Below are 20822 nucleotides of genomic sequence, written 5' to 3'. Positions count from 1 at the left end.
TCCCTTTTCTCCACATCCTTGCCAACATCTGTTATCTTGGGGTTGTTTTTTTTTTTTTTTTTTTTTTTGAGACAGAGTCTCACTTTGTTGCCTAGGCTAGAGTGAGTGCCGTGGCGTCAGCCTAGCTCACAGCAACCTCAGACTCCTGGGCTCAAGCGATCCTTCTGTCTCAGCCTCCCAAGTAGCTGGGACTACAGGCATGCGCCACCATGCCCGGCTAATTTTTTCTATATATATTAGTTGGCCAATTAGTTTCTTTCTATTTATAGTAGAGACGGGGTCTCGCTCTTGCTCAGGCTGGTTTTTGAACTCCCGACCTTGAGCAATCCGCCCGCCTCAGCCTCCCAGAGAGCTAGGATTACAGGCGTGAGCCACCGCGCCCGGCCCTGTTTTGCTTTTTATTTTAGAGACAGAGTCTCATTCTGTCACCCATGTCACTCAGGCTGGAGTGGTGTGATCATAGCTCACTGTAACCATGAACTCCTGGGCGAACGTGATCCTCTTGCCTCAGCCTCCTGAGTAGGTAGGACTATACACCTGCTAATTTTGTTTTTTTTTTTTTTGTAGAGACAAGGTCTCACTGTGTTGCCCACACTGATCTCAAACTCCTGGCCTCAAGTGATCCTCCTGCCTCAGCCTCTTAAAGTACTAGGGTTACAGGCATGAGCCACCATGTCTGACCTAATTCCAGAATTTTTGTTTGTTGTTTTTCCTTAATATCTATCTCCTTGGTAAAATTCTCATTCATATCCTGAATTGTTTTTCTAAGTTTTTTATATTGGTTTTCAGATTTCTCTTACATCTCATTGAGCTTCTTTAAAGTCAGTATTTTGAATTCTTTATCTAGAGTTTCAAGAATTTTTTTTTTGTTTAAGCTCTATTGCTGGAGAATTATAGTGTTCCTTTGGGAGTGTCATGTTCTCTTGCTTTTTCATGTTTCCTATGTATTTATGTTGATATTTGGATATCTGGTATAACAGTTGCTTCTTTATAGTTTTGAATTTATTTTTTGGTGGGGGGGACTTTTTTCTGAAGATGTGTCTGTGATGTTGGTTGGGTAGGGCCCTTTGGCTTTGCTTTTGGATGCATGCAGTAGTGAAGTCTCTGTATGATTTCTCTGAATATAAACAGCGTTAGTGGTATCTGTGGTTTCCCCAGTGTATTATGTTGCAGTTATTGGAGGAGACTGTGGTGAAGTTGTGCTGGCGACTAGAATGTCAGATAGGCCCATCTTCAGGCTTCAGTGGTAGTAGCGATGGGCTAAGCATGCCTATCCTTGTGACCTGGGGTGGCGCATGCTGATTGGTGGTTCCAGGTGATTCTGAGCAGGCTGATTCTTGGGCCTTGGAGTAGCTTTCTTGGATACCAATTGTGGTAGTGGCAGACGGGGTGGGTGAGTGGGCTTTTGAGCCCCTGGGCAGCAGGCATGGCATAGACGATGGTGGTGGCAGTTGTGAGATGCTTTTCTGGGTCCCAAGTGCTGTGCACTTGTGTGGGCAATGGTTGCATTAGGCTGTGCAGGCCAACCTTCAGGCCAGCAGGTGGCACTTGCAGGTAGGAGCCAACTGAGATGTTGGCAGTAGGGTGTTTAAGCCCAACCTCAATCCTCCTGGAGGAGTGCTTGGGTGTCCCATGTGGTGGATTTTGTCGTGCAATCCCCAGGACCCCAGACCCCACTCTCTGTCTCAGGTGGAGTGAAGCTGAGTGAAGCTGGACTGGGCAGGCTTATGCTCAGGCCCCTCAGTGGTGAGTGCACACACCAGCTGTGTGTGTGCAGGGGCAGGGCCATCTACAGGCTCCTGGCAGAATGTTCAGGTGAGGGGAGGCAGCCAGCACATGGAAGTCCTGCCACGGTGGGGCTACCCCATTGGCCACAGGCCTTGGTAGGCAGGTTGAGGATATGTGTCCCCAGTCCCAGTGGTGCTTACTCCCCAGTCCTGTCTGTCACAGCCAACCCAGCTGACCCATAAGACCCAGCAGTCCACACCTAGCCTGCAACTCAGCCCCAGGCCAGAGGAGCCCCCACCCACTAAAGACCAAGCCTCCACAGCAGTTCGCATCCCACTTAATTCCTGGGGCCAGCACCTGCTTCCCAGCACTGGCCACCACAGCCCATGCCACTCTCACTTCTCAGTCCTGGCTTTGGGAGCCCACCCTTATTTATGCCCCAGTTCTGCAAACAACAGCCTGAGTTTTCCTAACACCTAGGACTGGCACAGCTGGGTCCCAGGACAGCACAGCCTGTTGAAAGCTAGGATTGTGGCTGGGCACAGCAGCTCACACCTATAATCCCAGCACTTTGGCAGGCTAAGGTAGGAGGATTACTTGAGGACAAATTTCAAGACCAGCTTGGGCAACATAGCAAGACCCCATCTCTACAGAAAACAGAATAATTAGCTGGACATGGTGGCATGCGCTTGTTGTCCCAGCTACTTGAGATGCTGAGGTGGGAGGATTGTTTTAGTCCAGGAGTTCAAGGTTGCAGTGAGCTATGCTTGCACCACTGTACTCTGGCCAAAGCAACGTAGTGAGACCCTATCTCTAAAAAAATAATAAAAATAAGATAAAATAAAAATAATTAAATAAAAGCTAGGATTATAACTGGCATCTGGCTGTAATCTCATATGTTTGAGAAAGAACATGGTACCCAGGGCAGGTTCCCTCCCTGAAGCAGTTCCTTCTCATTGTCTCCTGGCTATGCCCTAAGTTAAATTCAGGCCGTGGGAGGGCCAAGGTGCTCTCCTGTGGCCTGGACTGTATGATTCCTCAGTGGGAATGTGGACTGCAGAAAGACTCTCTCACCCTCTCCCCTATTGGGAAGTCACTCCTAGCTCCCAGCTGGTCCCGGCCAAACAGGCTACCTACTTCCTTTCTCCTTCTTAGTTTTTGGTGTTTTCTTTTGGTTTTTCTGTAGAATTCCCATGTTCCCTCTTGGATAATGTATTCAACGTATGATTTTCTGTGGTTCTTCCAAGTGGATGAGCCATACATGAAATACTTCTAGTCAGCCACATTTACCAGTTTATCATAAAGGATATCACAGAGGATACAGAGGAAGGGACACACAGCACAGGGCGAGGTATGAGGAAAGGAGCATGCAGCTTCCATACCCTTCTGGGCGCACCAACCTCCAGGCACCTCCACGTGTTTAGCTACCCGAAGCTCTCCAAACTGAAGTCAGCATTTGATATCCTTTCTATTTCTGCTTTTTGAAGGTTTTCATGCCAGAGTCCAACGGAGAACTGAAGAACACTGGCTACATACAGAAGCTGGAAGATACCCACCTCCTGGCAGGAGCATTATTTCATTTGAAATTCCAAGTTTACAGAGGATCATTTCTCGAAAGTTGGGAAAACCTATAGGTAAGGTTGGGTGTACATTTTACTTATCCCTTTAGATTACTTCAAACTGAAATGATCTGGTATGTCCAGAGGAAGGGGTGGGTCAGAGGTTGTCTAAGCAGATCATGGTTTTCAGTATTCAGTTGCACAGCTAGGCTGGCATGCCTAAGACAGTTACTTGGTAAGGAGGAACACATTTCTTCCAAAATAACATGGCAGAGGGCCATAAGGAAAACCATGCAGTAAGTAAAACGTATTTATTTACTTTAATTATAAAAGTAAAACAACCACATTGTAACAAAATGGAATAAAATCCAACAGAAGTATAAAAAGTGAAATTCTTACATCCACCCATTTTCATTCTCCTCAAGTAACCATTGTTCATAATTTGGAATCTTTTCTGGTTTTTTAAAAAATGTATATATGACATCCATGAAGACATTTTGAAGTGTTCTGTGCTACACTCTAACCTGAGGTTTTCTCATGCCTGGCGGGTTATGAGTAATGCCTCATTTGTAGATCTGGGTCAGACAAGGGCTGAGTGGGGATGGTTCCAGTGTGACCAGTGAGTTTTTATAGTCCCATGCTGCTGTGTGTCACCCTTCTTCATCTGAAGCTCCCCCGTGGCACCGCTGCCTACCCCTGCTCCCCAACCAGCTCCCAATCCTGAGTGGTACTGCTTCTTCAATGGTTCTGCAGTTTTTATGGTTACCTGACTTTAGTTAATAAACATGTATTCATGAGTGTATATTGAGGCCCCCTGCTCTGTGCCTGGCTTCATATTAGGCAGTGGAGATGGAGAAGAATTAGACATGCCCCTCCCTTCAAGGACAGTAGTGGTCTTTGCCTCTCCAGCTTCTCCAGTCACTTGGCAGGACTAGCACCAGTACTGCCTCTGTGGCTTCTTTCCTTAACACACCTCGCCTCTTTCTCTTCCTTGCTATCCCTGCCTCAGTTGCAGGCCCTCCTTGCCTTGCCCCAGACTGTTGCTGCAGCCTCACTTAGCCCTCAGTCTCTCCCCAGTCTCCAGTTTGTTGTTGCACATCACAGCCAGTTTGATGGACCTAAGGCACAGCGCCGGTTGTACCCACTCCTTCCGCATCGCCCAGAACAGTGTTTCACAAGTGTGCTCTGCAGACCCTGGGGCTCTCTGAAACCCTTTCAGGAGATCTATGGTCAACACGATTTCCATAATAGTACTAAGATGTAAAATGTTATTTGTTGTTGCAAAGCAATCGTGGGTAGAACTGCTGGTGCCTTGGTCAAGGAAGTGGCCCTAAGTGTGCTAATAGCCATTGAATTCTTCCCTGCTGTGCACTCATGGTTTTTTTTAAATGCCATTTTTGCTTCAGATTGTCCTTAATGAAGCAGCAAAAATTATTAACTTTATTGCATTTCAATCCTTGAGTACGCATCTTTTTAATATTCCTTGTGATGAAACAGAAGTGCTCATGAAGCGCTTCTGCTGCGTGCCCAAGTACAGCGCTGTCTCACGGAGCAGCATTTATGGAATTGCTCGAACTACAAGCTGTTTCATTTGTACATGAAAGAATAACTGTTGGGTGTTGAGGCTGGAAGTTAGACAGGGAGCAGGTATGGGAGGGCCTCATAGGCCGTGTTAATGAGCTTGGGGGAACTGACCGCAGCCTGACTTTTCCAGTTTTATACGCGCCACTCCTCACTCAAATCCAGTCCTTCACTCCTGTTTGCTGTATCTTTGGCACAGTTTCTTTTCCCCTCTCATGTCCTTCCTCTCGTCATTCCTTTCACCAAGAGAAGCAGTGACGGCTCTGAAGTGTGCTTGTGATCCCAGAATCAGAACAGAGGGAGAAGATGGGCTGGAGTTGAAACCTTTTCCTCTGGGATTTACACTCCCCAGCCCCGTTTGAGGCCTCTGTGGATCCCCTGCTGGCGCCCTGGCAAGCCTCCCTGCCAGTTTCACTGCAGCTGAGTGAGACGCTGCCGTCTGCAGGATGCTGGCCAGCCTCACTCCACACAGGACTCTTGGGGACAGAACGCCGTGGCCCCGTGCAGTCTCGTAGACCGCCCTGTGAATGAGCTGATTTTACAGGCGGCTCCTTTCATCAAAAGTGTGTTAAATTTGACTCATGCTAGGCGCGGTGGCATGTGCCTGTGGTCCCAGCAACTCAGGAGGCTGAGACAGGAGGAGTGCTGAGGCCGCAGTGAGCTATGATTGTGTCTGTGAATGGCCACTGCACTCCAGCCTCAGCAACACAGCACGAGACTAGCTTCTGTTTGAGTGCACCCTTTCCTTGTCCCTACATCAGAAACCAAATCAACCAGTAGGTCAGGCAGAAGAATGTGGCCTTGTCCCTGATACCAGAACTTGCCATGAAACTGCCTGTTGGTCTTTGGTTTGTAGCTCACTTTTCATAATATGATAAAACACAAAATACAAAACAATCTCAGAGCAAGAGAATCGTCTGATAAATTAGATTTTAGACGAATAGAATATTGATAATATGGTAATAATGCCTTTGTATTTATGTAATATAGAATGGTGCTGCCCAACCTTTTGACATCACAGCACCCACCAAAAACAATACTGTTGTGCATACTTGAGTACCAGTGGGCGCAGGACCGCAGGCCTGACGGGAGAGCCGTAGCTCATCCACGGCACATCAGCAGGGAAGCGCTGTGCTCAGGTTTAGGAACTAGAGCATTTCTGGTGGTGCCTGGCTAGCTTTTACCAGCTGCCCTCTTCTGCCTCTCAGCCTTAATGTTTAAATACAGTATAATGGATAAAAGCTTGACCTATGAGCCGTGCTGTCTGGTCTTAAATCCCAGCTTTGCCACTTACTAGCCATGGGGGCAAATCACTTAGATTAAGTAAGTTAGTGCTTGTAAAGTACCGTATTTATTAGGTGTTTAGAATGTTGCCTGGCACGTGCTAAGTGCCATGGACGTGCATACGTGTGCTGTAACCACTCCTGCCACTGCTGTTGCTGCCTCAAAGACGTGAACGTTCTGGGATCAGGCTCCCAGGCCCGTCCTCCTTGCCTCCTCCTCTGCCTCACATTTCTGAATCTTGGCCACTTCCTTAAGAGTGCTTGTTACACTTCCTTCCCGTTCCTTGTTTTCTGTTCATTTTCTCAGCTTTCTGTTAGCTTTGGAGCTCTCAGCGAGCGTGTGACTAAGGGGGCAGCCGAGTCGGTCGTTATACCCTCAGCTTGCCCTCACCACCATTTCTTCTCAAGAGAGCTCCTGTGGCTGAGGAAATGGCCCTTACCTGTTGGGAAGACCTTGAGGAGAACTGTCCAGTGGCTGAGAGGAGCATGAGCTGCGGGAGCTACGTTCGCAGGGCCGGGTTGGCTGGCACAGTGGTGCTCTTAGTGGAGAAAGTGAGCGTCTTTGGCATCGCACAGCAGATGTGGGAGCCGGGGAGTTCTCCACAGGCTCTGTCCAAATTTGGAGTAGAGATCTGGTGACTTTGGTGTCAATGTGGCTCATAAGACTTTATTGAGAGATGACAGTTCTTTCAGAATGTGGGCCTGGGGGTCACCTCTGGGGCAACACTGTGGATGGGACCTGCATGTCAGGAGCATCTGTTGCTATTGCAGTCCTGGGTGAGACTCCTCAGCCCTTCCTCCTCTGCTCTGGGAGTCCTCTGGACCCCGCCCCATGCAGGAGCCAGGTCACTTCTTGGGTCTGTATCTTTAACACTTAGGACGCCTCCAGTACAATTAGCTCTGTGGACAGGTTCTACTAGGAAACAAAAAGGCGCATCCCTCTTTTAATGGAAAAACAGGATAAACTTATGCCTAGAAATAGAAACATTTATTGTTACCGATGATAATGGGTCTGCTTGTGATCTGACTCATCAACTTGGGCGCTTGGCAGTGGCCCTCAGCAGCCCTGCCGCCCCCACAGCAGGCCTCAGCCCTGGCCCTTCCTCGGTCCCGAACTCTCTCTCCTGGGCCCTGGCCTGGCCCATCCCACTCCTCCTGCTTGCAGCAGCATAGCTGTCTCTTCCAGCTGGGTTAGCTTCCTCTCCTGCTCCACAGCACTTGGTGCTTCCCTGTCCCAGCACTTGTCCTACTGTGTTGAAATTGTCTTACATGTGAGCAGATTCAGATGCCATCAGGGCAGAGACTGTGTCTCCTCTTGTATTCTCACTGTCTCGCACTGGACCATCAGGAGGTGCCCAATAAATACAAGGTTGTTGAAAGAATAAGTCAGCGGTGCTTTCACATCTGGTTTATTATTTGATCTTCACGGCAGCCTTGTAATGTAGGCAGCCCAGGCCTTCTTACCTTGCTTTGTGTGCAAGGAAACTGATCGTCAGAGAAGCTGAGCATCCTGCTGCAGTCTGTGCAGCGGGGCAAGCCCCTGGCCCCCAGCCTCGAGTGTTCAGTGCCTTTTTTTATAGTTTTAACAAAGTATTTCCTTTTAAAAAGATAAAAATTAAGATAGCATGTGTTGTTTTTCATCATTATAAAATTAATATCTTCAGGGCACCAATGTTCCTTAAATGTTTTTTCATTGCTGAATGTTGAATTTCAATATAGCAAAATCTAGACACAATTTTAAAAGCTGTAATCAGATTCTAAATTCCAGTGCATATTAGAGCAAGATTATCATGTATTTTATTAAAAAATAAAACTTGATTTAAAAATAATAGCATAAAAATAAATTTTACTGTATATGATTTAGAGAATACTGAAAACTATAAAGAAAAAAATAAAAATAATTTCTTCATATAGAGAAAACTACCCATTGTAGATTAGAAATGACCTGTACTAGAAAAAGCAGCTTTCTGCCCTTTGAGCAGAGTTTGAATCGTAGTTAAACCGCTAACTGGGTGTAGGATAGGTTACTTAACCTACCAGCTACCTGCTCTGAGCCTGTTTCCTTACCTGAAATGTGCTAAAATACTTGCCTTTTAGTATTATTTTAAGAATTGGGGATCATGTATGCAAAATACCCAGCATGGTGCCTGGCACATAGTTGGATCTCTTTAAAAATTGTAGCAGCATTGACAGTTTTGTGTATTTCTGTCTGGTCTTTTTAGTCTATTGTGTGTTGCTATGTGTGCATACATACCTGTGCATGTGCATATGTTTTGGAAGCGCATTTATATTAAGTGTATTATTGGGTCTTACAGCAACCTTGTGAAGTGGGTAAGGAATGTGTATCTTTAAGCCTATTTTATAGATGAGGAAACTGAGACTCTAAGAGGCAGAGTAACTTGGCCTTGGTGCTCTGTCTGGTGATAGCTGAACCAGGCCTTTTACCTTGGTCAAGCTTGCTTATGCTAGCCCAGTGCCTTGCCAGTCAGCAGTGTGCCTCTTCTCCAAAGCCACTTCCACCAACGTACAGACGTGCGCACCGCCAGGCCCTGCCCAAGGGGAAGGTGAGGGCTGGGGGCAGTGGAGGTGCTGGAGCCTCCAGACCAGGAGGGGGGGTCCCCTGAAAACTGAAAAGAAGCACTCACTTCTTCCTCTAAAATAATAGACACACTGCCCAATCCTACAGCAAGGACCAGACTTCTGACTGGAAAGTTAAGGGCCTTTTGCGTCATAGGCCTTTTTTTTGAGAGGGAGTTGTCAGGGAATTGATAGAATTCCTCAGCTGAATTCCTAGAACTGAACAGCTTACTCCACGTTGTCTGCAGGGCAAAGGCATGCCCACGTTTCTTTCAGCACGTGCACTTGGTACCCGAATTACCTGAGCAACATATACTACACCTGATACTTAGTTTGTGCATCAGTTCATGTCATTTCTATTTCAGCGCCCAGTTTCTGATGGCTGATATGTGTTTGACACCGTGCCACAATTTGTAGGTAGGACAGAGATGAGCAGGGCACAGCCCTTGGGAACATGGGGGAGCACTGGAGGCCAAGTAAAACCAGGGCTCCAGTGGAGCTGATCACAGGGTGTTTGGGAGCAGAGGGTGGGGCACCAGCTGCTAGTTCTGCTCAGTCATACCCTCTGTTTGCACGGCACCTAACTGGTTTCCAAAGGGCTTGCACAAACCTTGACTCATCTGGAGTTATCGGGGAGCTGCACAGGGGCGGAGACTGTTGAGCTGGGTCTCGATGGCAGAGAAGAATTCCAAGGCCAAGGGACGTGGGTGAGCAGCCTGCTTGTGGGCCTCACGCCCTGAGGAGGCGCGTATCCAGTGAGTGCGCACGCAATGGCTTGCGGTCCCGCAGACCTGCTGGCGATAGACAAGTGTGGCCGGGCTCCAGATGGGGAACTATCAAGCCCTCGATGAGATTATGACACCACTTCCTCCCCCCACGTAGACAGGGAAGTTAGGCGTGTTTCTTTTACTTCAACATCTTCCTACATTTTTCCTTCCTAGTTTCAGAAACAACTCTCCTTCAACAAGTTCTGTTTCCGAGGAAAGTCTTAACCATTTGGCCCTTCTGGCGTACCCTCTTCCACTGAAATCCATGCAGAATAGACCAGGTACTCTATCTTTCTGTGTGTGAAACCGTAAAATCTAATATCGAGTGTGTGGCGGTGCTCAGAGGTATGCCTCTTGCACAGGAGGCTCCCTCAGCCCTGCTGTGGTAAAAGCCAAGTATAAATTGTCGCTAACAGGGTTTTCTAGTTAGAGTCGTAAGTGTGTCTGAGCATCCCCTGTGAATTGTAACGCTGCCGGCTCCCGTGCTGCTCCTCTGTGCTGCCTGCCTCGTGGCTGTTTTGCTTGTCCTTAGGCCTCCATCAGAGTGTGGACGGGGGAAGGAGAGAGAGCTGAAACCCAAATCTGTCTGCTCTGCACTCGGCTTGCAGGGCTCATGAGAAAATAGGTGGTGACAAGGGTCGCCAGTGGACTGCACACAAGGTCGGGGCAAGGGGAGCACCGGTCGCTGCTTTTCAGCTCGCAGCCTCTGTGGCCAGCGCCCCCTCCCTGAGTGCCTGAAGATGAGTGACCCTGTGTTTTATTTCGGTAGAATTTCTCACTGTGTTCCGTAAATGCATCTGTGCAGCTTTTTTCCTTTCAATTTACCTTGGCGAGGGTGGCTGTTCTGATGCTTAAGTGCTGATGGTTAAGTGTAATTCTTTGAATTCATAGGGTGTTGCAGTCCTCAGATGTTTCGTGTGCTTAAAGCTGTTGGCTAGAGTAATATTTTGAGATCCTCTGTGGATTCCTTTCATCTGTGTGTTTATCTGTTCTCTATTCTAAAGTATTTTTGAAAATCCACTGTCATCGGGTCCCCAAAATGGAAGGAAGACGGTGGCTAAATGGAGCTGGCAGACATGTGGCTGCTTACCCGTGCTTTCTGGATCGTGCCATTGGAAAGTGCCCTTCTGTGTGCTTTCTGCTAATGGCTGTTTGTACTCGCCTCTGAACAGCATACGAACGTGCATCAGCACTAATCAATCTTCCTGGCAGACTTGCCATTTCTCTGGTCATGTTAATCCAGATCCTCTGAGAAGAGAGTGGGCCTTTCCCTTCAGCAGGCAAAGAGCCAGCTTCCATTTTAAAATCTCTCAGAAAAAAAGGAAAAATACCCAACAACCCAGAGCCTGTGTTTATTGAAGGTTGGTCTAAAAGTCTCTCACATCGTATGCCCCATCAGCACTCGAGTGCCTCTATTTTAGAAGGATGTAAAGGTTTAATCACCCTGGTGGGGATTTAGACCCAGAAATTTCAGAGAAATCTTATTATTTCTAACTGCAGGCAAAGAGTATTAAGGCTCCACTCTGGATCAGGGGCATGACATGTTCTATAAGTAATTTATCTTTAACAGGGGAAGGCCCATGCTGGAGTGTCTTAGAAACAGGACGATGATTGGGCACTGGCTCACTGTACCTCCTTTTCTCCTTCCCTGTCTCCGTGTCCTGCTTATTCTTTCTGTCCTGACCCATCTGTCCAATGTCTGAATGCCTGCCTCACAAATCCTCCCTTTAAGATGGGGAGCCAGGTGCTTGCCAGCGAGAGATAATAATGTTTTTGCAGTAAGTGACCTCATCCAGCAGCCTGGTGTAGAACTGTCAGCTGCAGACTTCCTTATGGGCCCTACCTGCGGCCCTTCCAATCCAGCAGCTGGGGAGGGGAGAGGATGCTGTGCGCTCTGTATGCACGCAAGTCTGTGCTCTTGGACTTGAAGTCATTTGGGGCTATTTTCAATCCCATCCCCAGCCCTATTGTTACCTTCACAGAGGCAGTCTCCACTGAAGGCCTTTTGCACCCCTGTGCACAGCCAGGGATGTTACTGAGCCTGTGAGTTTTCTCTGCATGGCCCCCACTTCCACCCTCCTTCCTGCCTCGCTCCCTGGGTCCTGCCTTTCTAACACCGAGGCTGCAGGATGTCCGGGACGGGATTCTGCCTGTGGATTCATTGTTTGTGTGGGAAATATGGTTTGACTGGTGGCAGATCTAAATCCGTGTGCTAATGAGCTTGGTTAAAGCGGGCTTCTGCTGTCGTCTTTTAATCTAGCCTGCCTGTCTGAGCTCCTTTCCACAGTTAATGATCTCCTATAATGGTTTTGCCTTTAGTTTTGCCTCCTGGGTCAAAACAAATCAATAGTCCTCACAGATATTTAAAAACCATCAGTGTAAAGCTCCCGGGTCCCCCCCATCCACCACCTTTTTTTCCTTCTGGGTAAATTTATAGCTTGATCAGTGCAGTGATGCTTCCTTTACATCTCCTCTTATCTCCCAGAGATGGGCAGCAGCGAGCCCCTTCCCATCGCAGAGGGCGACAAGAGGAAGAAGAAGAAGCGGAAGGCCCGGGCCACTGACTCCTCGCCAGGAAAGTTTGAAGGTCGTTCACACAACTCTCCTAGACCTGGGCCTGTGGCTCCCAGTCCTGGGAGGAACGTCCCCATAGCCCATACGTCCAGCCCCACAAGATGCACCATCTCAGAGGCAGCTTGTGGTTACCTGTGTGACAGGGAGGAAGTATGGGGTGAGGGAGCTTGTGCGAGAGAGCGACAGAGAAAAGGTGGGAAGGCTCTCAGATGATGCCATGGCATCCTTCGAGTGGCCCGAGCACTTCATCAGTGGGCTGCAAGACCAGTCTAACCTAGTTGTAGATGGAGTGAGACGCCTGTGGTGTTCCAGCTGCGTGACAGATGTGACTCTTCCCTCAGCTCTTCCTGCAGGGGCTGCCAAGGGGTAGAGCAGCCATGAAAGAGGAGAGGGAAACACCAAGGGCGTGGCTGCAGATGAGACCTCAGTCTCCTACAAGCAGAGGATTTGCCTCTCAGAGACGGCAGCTACTTGTGCTGTGTTTGAGTCCATTTTAAGGAGTGCGTGTTGTGTTCAGGGGACGAGATGTTGCGTCATCAGACATATTTGGACATTCTACGTGCGAGGTGCTAGTTCAGTCCTGTTATCACTGGGCATGTGATGGGCGAAGTGAGTCACTGGACATGTCTACAAAAGACTGAAAGGATCAGTAGCTGCTTCTAAGAGCAACACATCCCCTCCATCTGTTTTGTTTCTTTCATTGTGAAACCCGAAATAGCTTCCCCTGGTGGTCCCTCTTTGCAGCCTTGCAGACACACGAGTGAGTTGATTGTTTTGTAGGTGGTTCTAATAACAAGCTCTTTATGAGTCAGGAATATTGGACCTCCAGCCGCCTACCTATTCTGATATGTGTAAAGAGCTAACGCCAAAGTGTGTGCTGTGGGAGAAGTGTGTCATTTAAATTTCTCACAGCGTGCTACCTGTTCTTATGAACAGTGGCAAGACCAAACTGTGATGGAACCAAGAAGGTGCTTGTGCAGAGCGTTTGATTTTTTTATTTTTATTTTTTTGCTTTTAACTCAAATACCAGATGTGTATATGGTGGGGGTTGGGAATGGGAGTGGGGGAAGATAGAAGTCCCAAGGGCTTTAGAATAGTTTCCAGATCAACAGGTCTGTTGCTCTTTCGTTGAACACAAGAGAGTATTTCCTGTTATTTAAAGATCACTTGTGCAACAGCAGGACTTCTGACTAAGAGTGATAAAATCTAATGCCATGGTTTACAAGTCTTCTGCTCAGGCTGTGGGTTTAAATGTGAGGCTGCCTCAAGAACAGCCTGCAGAGTAGAGGAGGAGGGCGGACGGGTCAGCTAGGCAAGGGCCGTGATGGAGACCTGGCTTCCTTTTGAAGGGGCTCGAAGAGCTGTGCTGTTTATGGCCGGGTGTGGTGGCTCACGCCCGTAATCCTAGCACTCTGGGAGGCTGAGGCGGGAGGATCGCTCAAGGTCAGGAGTTCGAAACCATCCTGAGCAAGAGCAAGACCCTGTCTCTACTATAAATAGAAAGAAATTAATTGGGCAACTAATATATAGAAAAAGTCAGCCGGGCATGGTGGCACATGCCTGTAGTCCCAGCTACTCGGGAGGCTGAGGCAGTAGGATCGCTTGAAGTTGCTGTGAGCTAGTCTGATGCCACGACACTCACTCTAGCCTGGGCAACAAAGTGAGACTCTGTCTCAAAAAAAACAAAACAAAACAAAAGAGCTGTGCTGTTTGTGAGCTTGGGCAGGTCACCTAAATGTTCTCTCAAGCCAGGCCTGTTACTCTGTTAGAACCACTATGACTCAGTACCCCCAAAACCTCAAGGCATCCTTTGCATCCTACTTCTATCTCTTATTTCCTGTGGGTGACTTCTGGAAACTTCTCAGAAACCTCCAATGACCTCCATTGTATGTGGTATAAAATAGAACAGTGTTTATTCCCCTTGGTATCACCAGTGCTTAGCAGAGATTGGCACATAGTAGGTGCTCAGCAAATGAGTCAATGACTGACGTTCATTCAAATTATACCCTTTCTATGAAGATCCTCCAAATTCCCTCAACAGATTTAACCTCTTCTTTCCCTGGTTTCCTTTTCTTTTCTTCTTTTTTTACTGTACCTTGTCCTTCTGTGAGAGTACTTGCCAGTCCCTGGTTTATTCTGGGGTCACTTATGTCTGTGTCTGTCTTTCCCACTTGGCCACGACCATTAGAGGGGAGGGACTATATTTTATCCCTCACTCTGTCTCTGGGACGCTTTCTAGCACATAGTAGGTGCTCAGGAAGCATGTGCTGAATTGAAACCATTCACTGGCCTCATCTCTAAAATGGGAACAGGATGTCTCATTGTGGTCTTGTTGAGAAACTGAGTCCTGAGGTGGCAGAGAAGGCTACATGTCTCCCTCATCACTGAGACTGCAGTGTCAGCGGGTGCCTGCTCTGCCTGTGTCATCTGACTGAGGAAGCTGAGTGACAGCCACTCTTCTTCCCCTCTGAGCTTGCAGTGGATGGCTCATCCTGTTATCTCTGTCGCCCGTTTCGTCCCTAGATGTGTATAAGCTGACCTCAGAATTGCTCGGAGAGGGAGCCTACGCCAAAGTCCAAGGTGCCGTGAGCCTGCAGAATGGCAAAGAGTATGCTGTCAAAGTGAGTGTCTCCTCTGCACGCCAGGCTTTACTTTGCACGTAGTCATTCCTAGCTTCTCCCAAGCCAAAGAAATTTTATATTCCTTTAGAATGGGGGCTCCAAAGCTATATTCACTGGATTCAGATCTTGTTTTCTCTACTTGCTTGCTTGCTTTGTTACCTTGGGCATGTTACTTAATCTCTCTGTCCTTCAGTTGCCTCATCTGTAAAATGGGTGTAATGATAGAACCTACATAGAGTTGTCATGAGGATTAAATAAGTTAATATGTGTAAAGTGCTTAGAACAATGCCCGGCTTATAGTAAGCTGCTTATTCTGACAAACGAAGTCAGCTTTAGGGAGTAGACAACAAGATTTGGAATTAGAAGGGCAACCTGAATTTCTGTTTTGACAAACTATTACTATTTGGCTTTGGGCAAGTCATTGAACCTCCTTAAGCCTCAGTTTCTACATCTCTAAATGGTGATACCTGCCCTTTCTGCCTTATAAGGTAGTTATGAAGATAAAAATAAAAATGCACTGGTATAGATAGAAACACTTTACCAATTGCAAAATCCTGTACAAGTGATATGTATTATCATGAGAATGAGGATTAAAAACTAGAGTGACTAAGCACTCAGTTTTGGGGCAGGAGAAGGAGTTTCCAGCCTCATCACAACCTTTAATGTGCTGCGTGACCTTGGAGGGGCTCATTTCACCCCTCTGCTTCCATTTGCCCACTACATGTGGAAGGGGGCCTGGATTTAGAATGTAGTTCTCAAAATTGGTCCCTGGGCCGGAGGCATCAGCATCACCTGGAAACTCCAGCCATGCCCCCCTGGTCTCTTTGGGCCAGCACTGGACCCTGGCTTGGAAATTCTTGGGTGTCAGCAGTTATGCCCATGTCGCCCCTGTCCTTTGAAAGCTCCCTAGAGATGGGCTGCTTCTCCTAGTGTGGCTCCACATCCCTTGGCTTGTCACAGCTTTCCCTGTAGGCACCCAGCTGATGAATCCTGGAGTCCCAGGTTTGGAATGGAATTTCAAGATAATCTGATCCTGAATTTCCTCTGTGGCTCCCCAAACAGTCGTCCATGTTCTGCTCCCCCATCTTTAGTAGCGAGAGTCCATTACCTCCTCAGAGAAAACTGTGCTGGAAAGCTTGCCTGCCAGAAAGTTCTTCCTGACTGTGATCTGAAATGCTTGGTGAATGAAGTTGAATAGTTTCTGTTCTCCAGCACTCCGCTTCTCTGCACAGAAAATGGGCCCACCGTGGTTTACTAACAGATGCAGACTTATTTAGAAAATTACAGCTGGTCATGGTTGTTTGTGCCACAATATACCGGAGAAGTCTGAAGTGTTCTGCGTAGCAGTGTCTGAATGGAGGAGCAGGATGCCGTCATCTGTGCTGCCACTTTGCACGTGTGAGCTGCAAGGCAGAGCCTTGCTCACAGGCCCGTCTGCAACGGTTTGGGACTCTGGATGGGAGAGGTTTCTGGAGGCAGCCAGTACCTGCATAAACCACCTGCTCATCTGTTGGCTTATCGTTCCTCCAGTCAGGCAGCTCCATCAGTCAAGGCATAGAAGAGATAAAGCCTCTAGGTGCTCCAGGAAGCTCTGCAGGGTCTAGGCAGGTATAGGGTAGCAAGGGTTTTGGAATCAGCTCCACGCTGTGGGCGAAAGGTTCCCATCTTCCCATCTTTTGATGTTGTTGTAAAGGCTAACTGAGCTTATATGTAAATAAATCACTTATTTGGCTGACATAGTGTCTGCCAAAGAGTAAGTTCCCAGAGGAGTGTGTTGTTTCTGCTGGGGGGATTACAGAGGCAGCGTCTGAGCTGCTTTCCAGCACTGAAAGGTCCTTCCATAGAAGTGGTAAATGCTACCCTGACAGCAGAAAGAGATGTCTTGGGATTAGGAGCTAAGTAGAGACAGCTCTTTGCCTTGCTGGCTGCCTCAGTCTCCCCTGGGCAGCTGGGGGCAGCAGCCTCACACACTTCCTTGGTGTTGTGCTTGGCCAGAGCCTAACGGGCTCAGCTGGCTGAGAAGCCCTCAGGCCAGTCTATTGCTTTGCTGTCAGAGCCACAGTGCCTGTGTCACCAAGGCCTACTCCAGACTTCTGCTCCAAACTGGATTTGGACTGGATGTGGCCTTGCATCTCCCAGAGGGCTCCTGGCGAGGGGCCGGTTTGAAGTCAGGTGGGTGTACATGACAGATTTTATTCTTCCCACAGATCATCGAAAAACAGGCAGGACACAGTCGGAGCAGGGTATTTCGAGAGGTGGAGACGCTCTATCAGTGTCAAGGAAACAAGTAAGTATAGTGTGGGGTTACTTGCTCTTCCCTGGGGGATGCTTGGCTGCAAAAGAGGAGGTTATTTCTTACCATCTCCTGACCCCAGCATTTAGTGCTCACGCATGCTACCCCTACCCGCATGAGCCTCCTGCCATCCCTCAGTGACAGGGAGAAGAGGGCAGCAGTCACATCAAGGATGCTGTCTTCTCTGAAATACTGGAATATCAGCAATTTAGGCAAGTTAGAAGAGTGGCAATCGGAAATCAGTGGCTGTTGTGGAAAAAATGGGGTTTTCTTTCTTTCAAGTACCTGTGGAAACTAGGCTGAGTGTTGCCTGCTCAGATCTTTAGGGCCCTGCTTTAATACTGAGATGAGGATGAGGCACACTATGAAGAATATTTGCTGCTGTTTTCTGTTCCTCGCGTATCTGTGTATGTGCAGATACCACTAAGGCCCTGAAACCTTGTCTGACACTCCTTCTTGATAAGTGGGCCAAGGTAATCTCTAGCCTGGCTTGGTCTGCCCACCACCAGCTCCAAATGAGTGGCTCTCCCACTGTGGCTTTAAATCAGGGTCACCTCCAAGACTCCGCTTCCCCCTCTCTCTCCCTCCATGGCAGGGTCAGCAGGGAGCCAGTGGCCTGGTATTGATGGCTTTGTCATTAAGCTTGCGGGATGGGGCTGCTGTTGATTTAACCCCAGGCACTGCCTCTACAATCTTTCAAATTAGGCCATTTTGCCCATCTTATTTGGACGCCTTCACACTAGTAAAAGCCTGGTATCTCCCAAAGTGGTCAGCATTTTTTTATGAGGGACAGGTTTTTATTTTCAGCCCTACAGCTTCTTAGTTCAGCATTAGAGACTCTACTTGGTTTATTTTGTTCTTTAAAAGGAAAAACGCCCCCAACACCTCCAATATCCAGGCCGGTGGCTTCCCTACTGAGCTACAAGACGACCTTGTTGGCAGAGCACTGAAATACTCAGGCAGACAGAGAGTGCTCACCGGGGAAGGCCACAAGTGCTACGCTGGCCAGGAACGCGGCCGTTTCATTAAGCAGCGCTTAGCAGTTAGGGTCTAGCGGTGCCCACGTTAGGCCCCAAGTCTATTTGACAGATGTTTCCATTTTCTCCAGGCAATGTAAATACTGCCCCGTGATTTATGGGCAAGAGGGAGGGCAAGTAATTATTTGCTGCTTGCCTCCAGGACACACACCTACTATTCAGTGTTATTAGCCGCAATTGCTTCCAGTCGGCTGCAGATTTTATTCAGTTTAATGTGACCGGGACTTTTTTATAACTCTACCTAGTGGGTTTTAGGGCTGGGGTTTGACAGCACAGACTTGGTGAAAACACCAGAGACTAAACATTATGGAAAGATAAGGTGACCTGAATCTTGCTAACACCATTGGCTGCTTCCACACGTGGGTCTTTAATAAGCATTCTGATTTCAAGTTGATTTCTGCCCCGCTACAGGGCGTTGTATATTTTTTTCATTGTATATTTGTAAGTAGACTTTAATATATAATACCATTTCCCCCCCTTTTCCCTCTCCTCCTATTTTCCCTATTTAAGGAACATTTTGGAGCTGATTGAGTTCTTTGAAGATGACACAAGGTTTTACTTGGTCTTTGAGAAATTGCGAGGAGGTACTTACTGTCGAGTATGTGTTTGGACTTCTGATTAAGACGCAGGGTGGTGATCATCCATCATGAATCCCAGAGACTTCTAAAACGAGTCAAGCTAATAAAAAGGATGAAGGACTTAAAAACTGCCCTTGATTTGGGAGAAGGGAGGCCGGAGGGAAGGATGATAATTAGCATTTTGCAGAGCTTAGAATGTCACCTGTGTGGGCATTTTATAAATGCCTTTTCATTATAATAGGAGTCATATATAGATACATTTAGTCATCAATTTATCAATCCCCTGTTTTGACACATTCACTATTTAAATTAATTATGGGGTGGAAGCTCTCAAATACACTGTGAAGTATAGTAGGAAAGGCTAAAATGGAGGAGAGAAGAGTCCCATTGTTTGGGACACAGACACAGGATGGAGGGAGGAGGCCTGAGAATGTACCATCCTTCAGATGGAAGGGTGCCACTACCCACACATAATCACTGGGTGTATATTTAAGTTGCTTTTCTGACATGATGAAGGGGATAGAGAAGTCCTTTCCCTCCCTGTCACTCCCCCAACCCTAGGACACATTTCCAAGGTAAAGGTTGCAGGGATGTCTAGAGCTGAGCAGAGGGCCACATGGAGGGGCTTGTTTTAGAAACCAACACAGGCCAGGCACAGCAGCACACCCTTATAGTCCCAGCTACTAGTGAGTCTGAGGCAGAAGGATCACTTGAGCCCAGGAGTTAGAGGCTGTGGTGAGCTGTGATCCTGCCACTGCACTCCAGCCTGGGTGACAAAGCGAGACTCCATCTCTAAAAAAAATGTCAAATTAGTTAAATTTTTCTGAAAAAAAAAAAAAAAAAAGAAACCAACACAGCTAAACTGAAGTCTATCTCCATCGCTTACCAGCCATGTGACCTTGGGCAAGTCACTTCTTCCAAACTCTCATCTGCAAATTAGGGATATTGATAGCACCCACTCGTGGAGTTGCTGTGAAGAGTCAATGAGATAACTCATGTGGAATACTTAGCACAGTGCCCGGCAGGCACTAAGGAGTCAGTAAATATCAGCTATTAGTATGATTAAACAGTTGGGTATGCTGGGGGGTGTCTTAAAAGTATGGAGAATGTTACTCCCTGCCTTTCTTTTTAACAAATTTGAAAATAAGAGTCTCACTACAGCAGAGCAAGCTAGGGCCTAGTTGAGAGCCAGTTTTCTGGGAATGTTCTCTAGCACGTTGGGATCTTTTGATCGTTTAATCTTTTTTTTTTTTTTTTTTTTTTTTTTTTTTTTTTTTTGAGACAGAGTCTCACTTTGTTGCCCAGGCTAGAGTGAGTGCCGTGGCGTCAGCCTGGCTCACAGCAACCTCAATCTCCGGGGCTCAGCGATCCTACTGCCTCAGCCTCCCGAGTAGCTGGGACTACAGGCATGCGCCACCATGCCCGGCTAATTTTTTGTATATATATTTTTAGTTGGTCAATTAATTTATTTCTATTTTTGGTAGAGACGGGGTCTTGCTCAGGCTGGTTTCGAACTCCTGACCTTGAGCAATCCGCCCGCCTCGGCCTCCCAGAGTGCTAGGATTACAGGCGTGAGCCACCGCGCCCGGCCTGATCGTTTAATCTTGCAAGTGAAAGATCCTTGGGAATCCTTCCCCTTCTTTTCTCATCCCCTCCCTTTGCCAAAAACAAAAAAACAAAAAACCCACATAATAAGTAAAAGTGTGCCATTTTTTAGGACACTACTGGCTTCCAATAGTGAACATAGACCACATGAAGCCAAACCACATATTCATGCCTGTGTCTGTCCCATGCTGCCCAGCAACCCAGAACTGACTGTCACTTACACGTTTGAAATGCTAGATGCAGCTGGGGTCCTCTGTGGCCATATCAATTAGCATAGTTCTACTGAGGCCAGACCCAGGGAGTAAAGAGAATGTGGTTGGCTCAGGACAGTCATCCCCTCAGCAGTTGGGTCACAAGCCCTACCAAGGGGAAGTCTGCTCGGACTCTGGGGCCTGGCTGTACTGGGCCCAGGTCCTCGCTTACCCACCTCCTGGTCTGTGAGTTGGGCGAGTTGCTTAACCATTTTTGGCCTCAGGTTCCCCATCTATAAAATTGGGATGACTATACTACCCATTTTGTACAATTGCAGCGAGAATAAGACAATTTATTTACAGAGTATTGCATAGTGTTTGGAATAACTACTCAATAAATGTTAGCCATTGCCAACAAAATAATAATA

The 20822-nt window shown here is 47.5% G+C and overlaps 1 protein-coding gene across 8 annotated transcripts in view; it reads left to right on the top strand.

The window, feature by feature from the left end:
• Positions 1 to 20822, top strand: part of MKNK1 (MAPK interacting serine/threonine kinase 1) — a 57665-nt gene that overhangs the window by 22399 nt on the left and 14444 nt on the right. For 6 of the 8 annotated variants that reach the window (XM_075998002.1, XM_012776089.3, XM_012776086.3 and 3 more), the window contains 6 exons: positions 3216 to 3362; positions 9670 to 9776; positions 11981 to 12082; positions 14593 to 14690; positions 16898 to 16977; positions 18531 to 18604. In XM_075998002.1, the coding sequence (XP_075854117.1) occupies positions 9761 to 9776; positions 11981 to 12082; positions 14593 to 14690; positions 16898 to 16977; positions 18531 to 18604 (370 nt within the window). In that variant the 5' untranslated portion in view covers positions 3216 to 3362; positions 9670 to 9760. Of the gene's footprint in view, positions 1 to 3215; positions 3363 to 9669; positions 9777 to 11980; positions 12083 to 14592; positions 14691 to 16897; positions 16978 to 18530; positions 18605 to 20822 lie in introns of those variants that run through there. The other 2 variants (XM_075998005.1, XM_012776085.2) reach the window with 2 other exon arrangements.

Source organism: Microcebus murinus, chromosome 2 (assembly GCF_040939455.1).
Source record: "Microcebus murinus isolate Inina chromosome 2, M.murinus_Inina_mat1.0, whole genome shotgun sequence".
Lineage (NCBI taxonomy): Eukaryota > Metazoa > Chordata > Mammalia > Primates > Cheirogaleidae > Microcebus > Microcebus murinus.
This window is presented reverse-complemented; position numbering and strand designations above follow the sequence as displayed.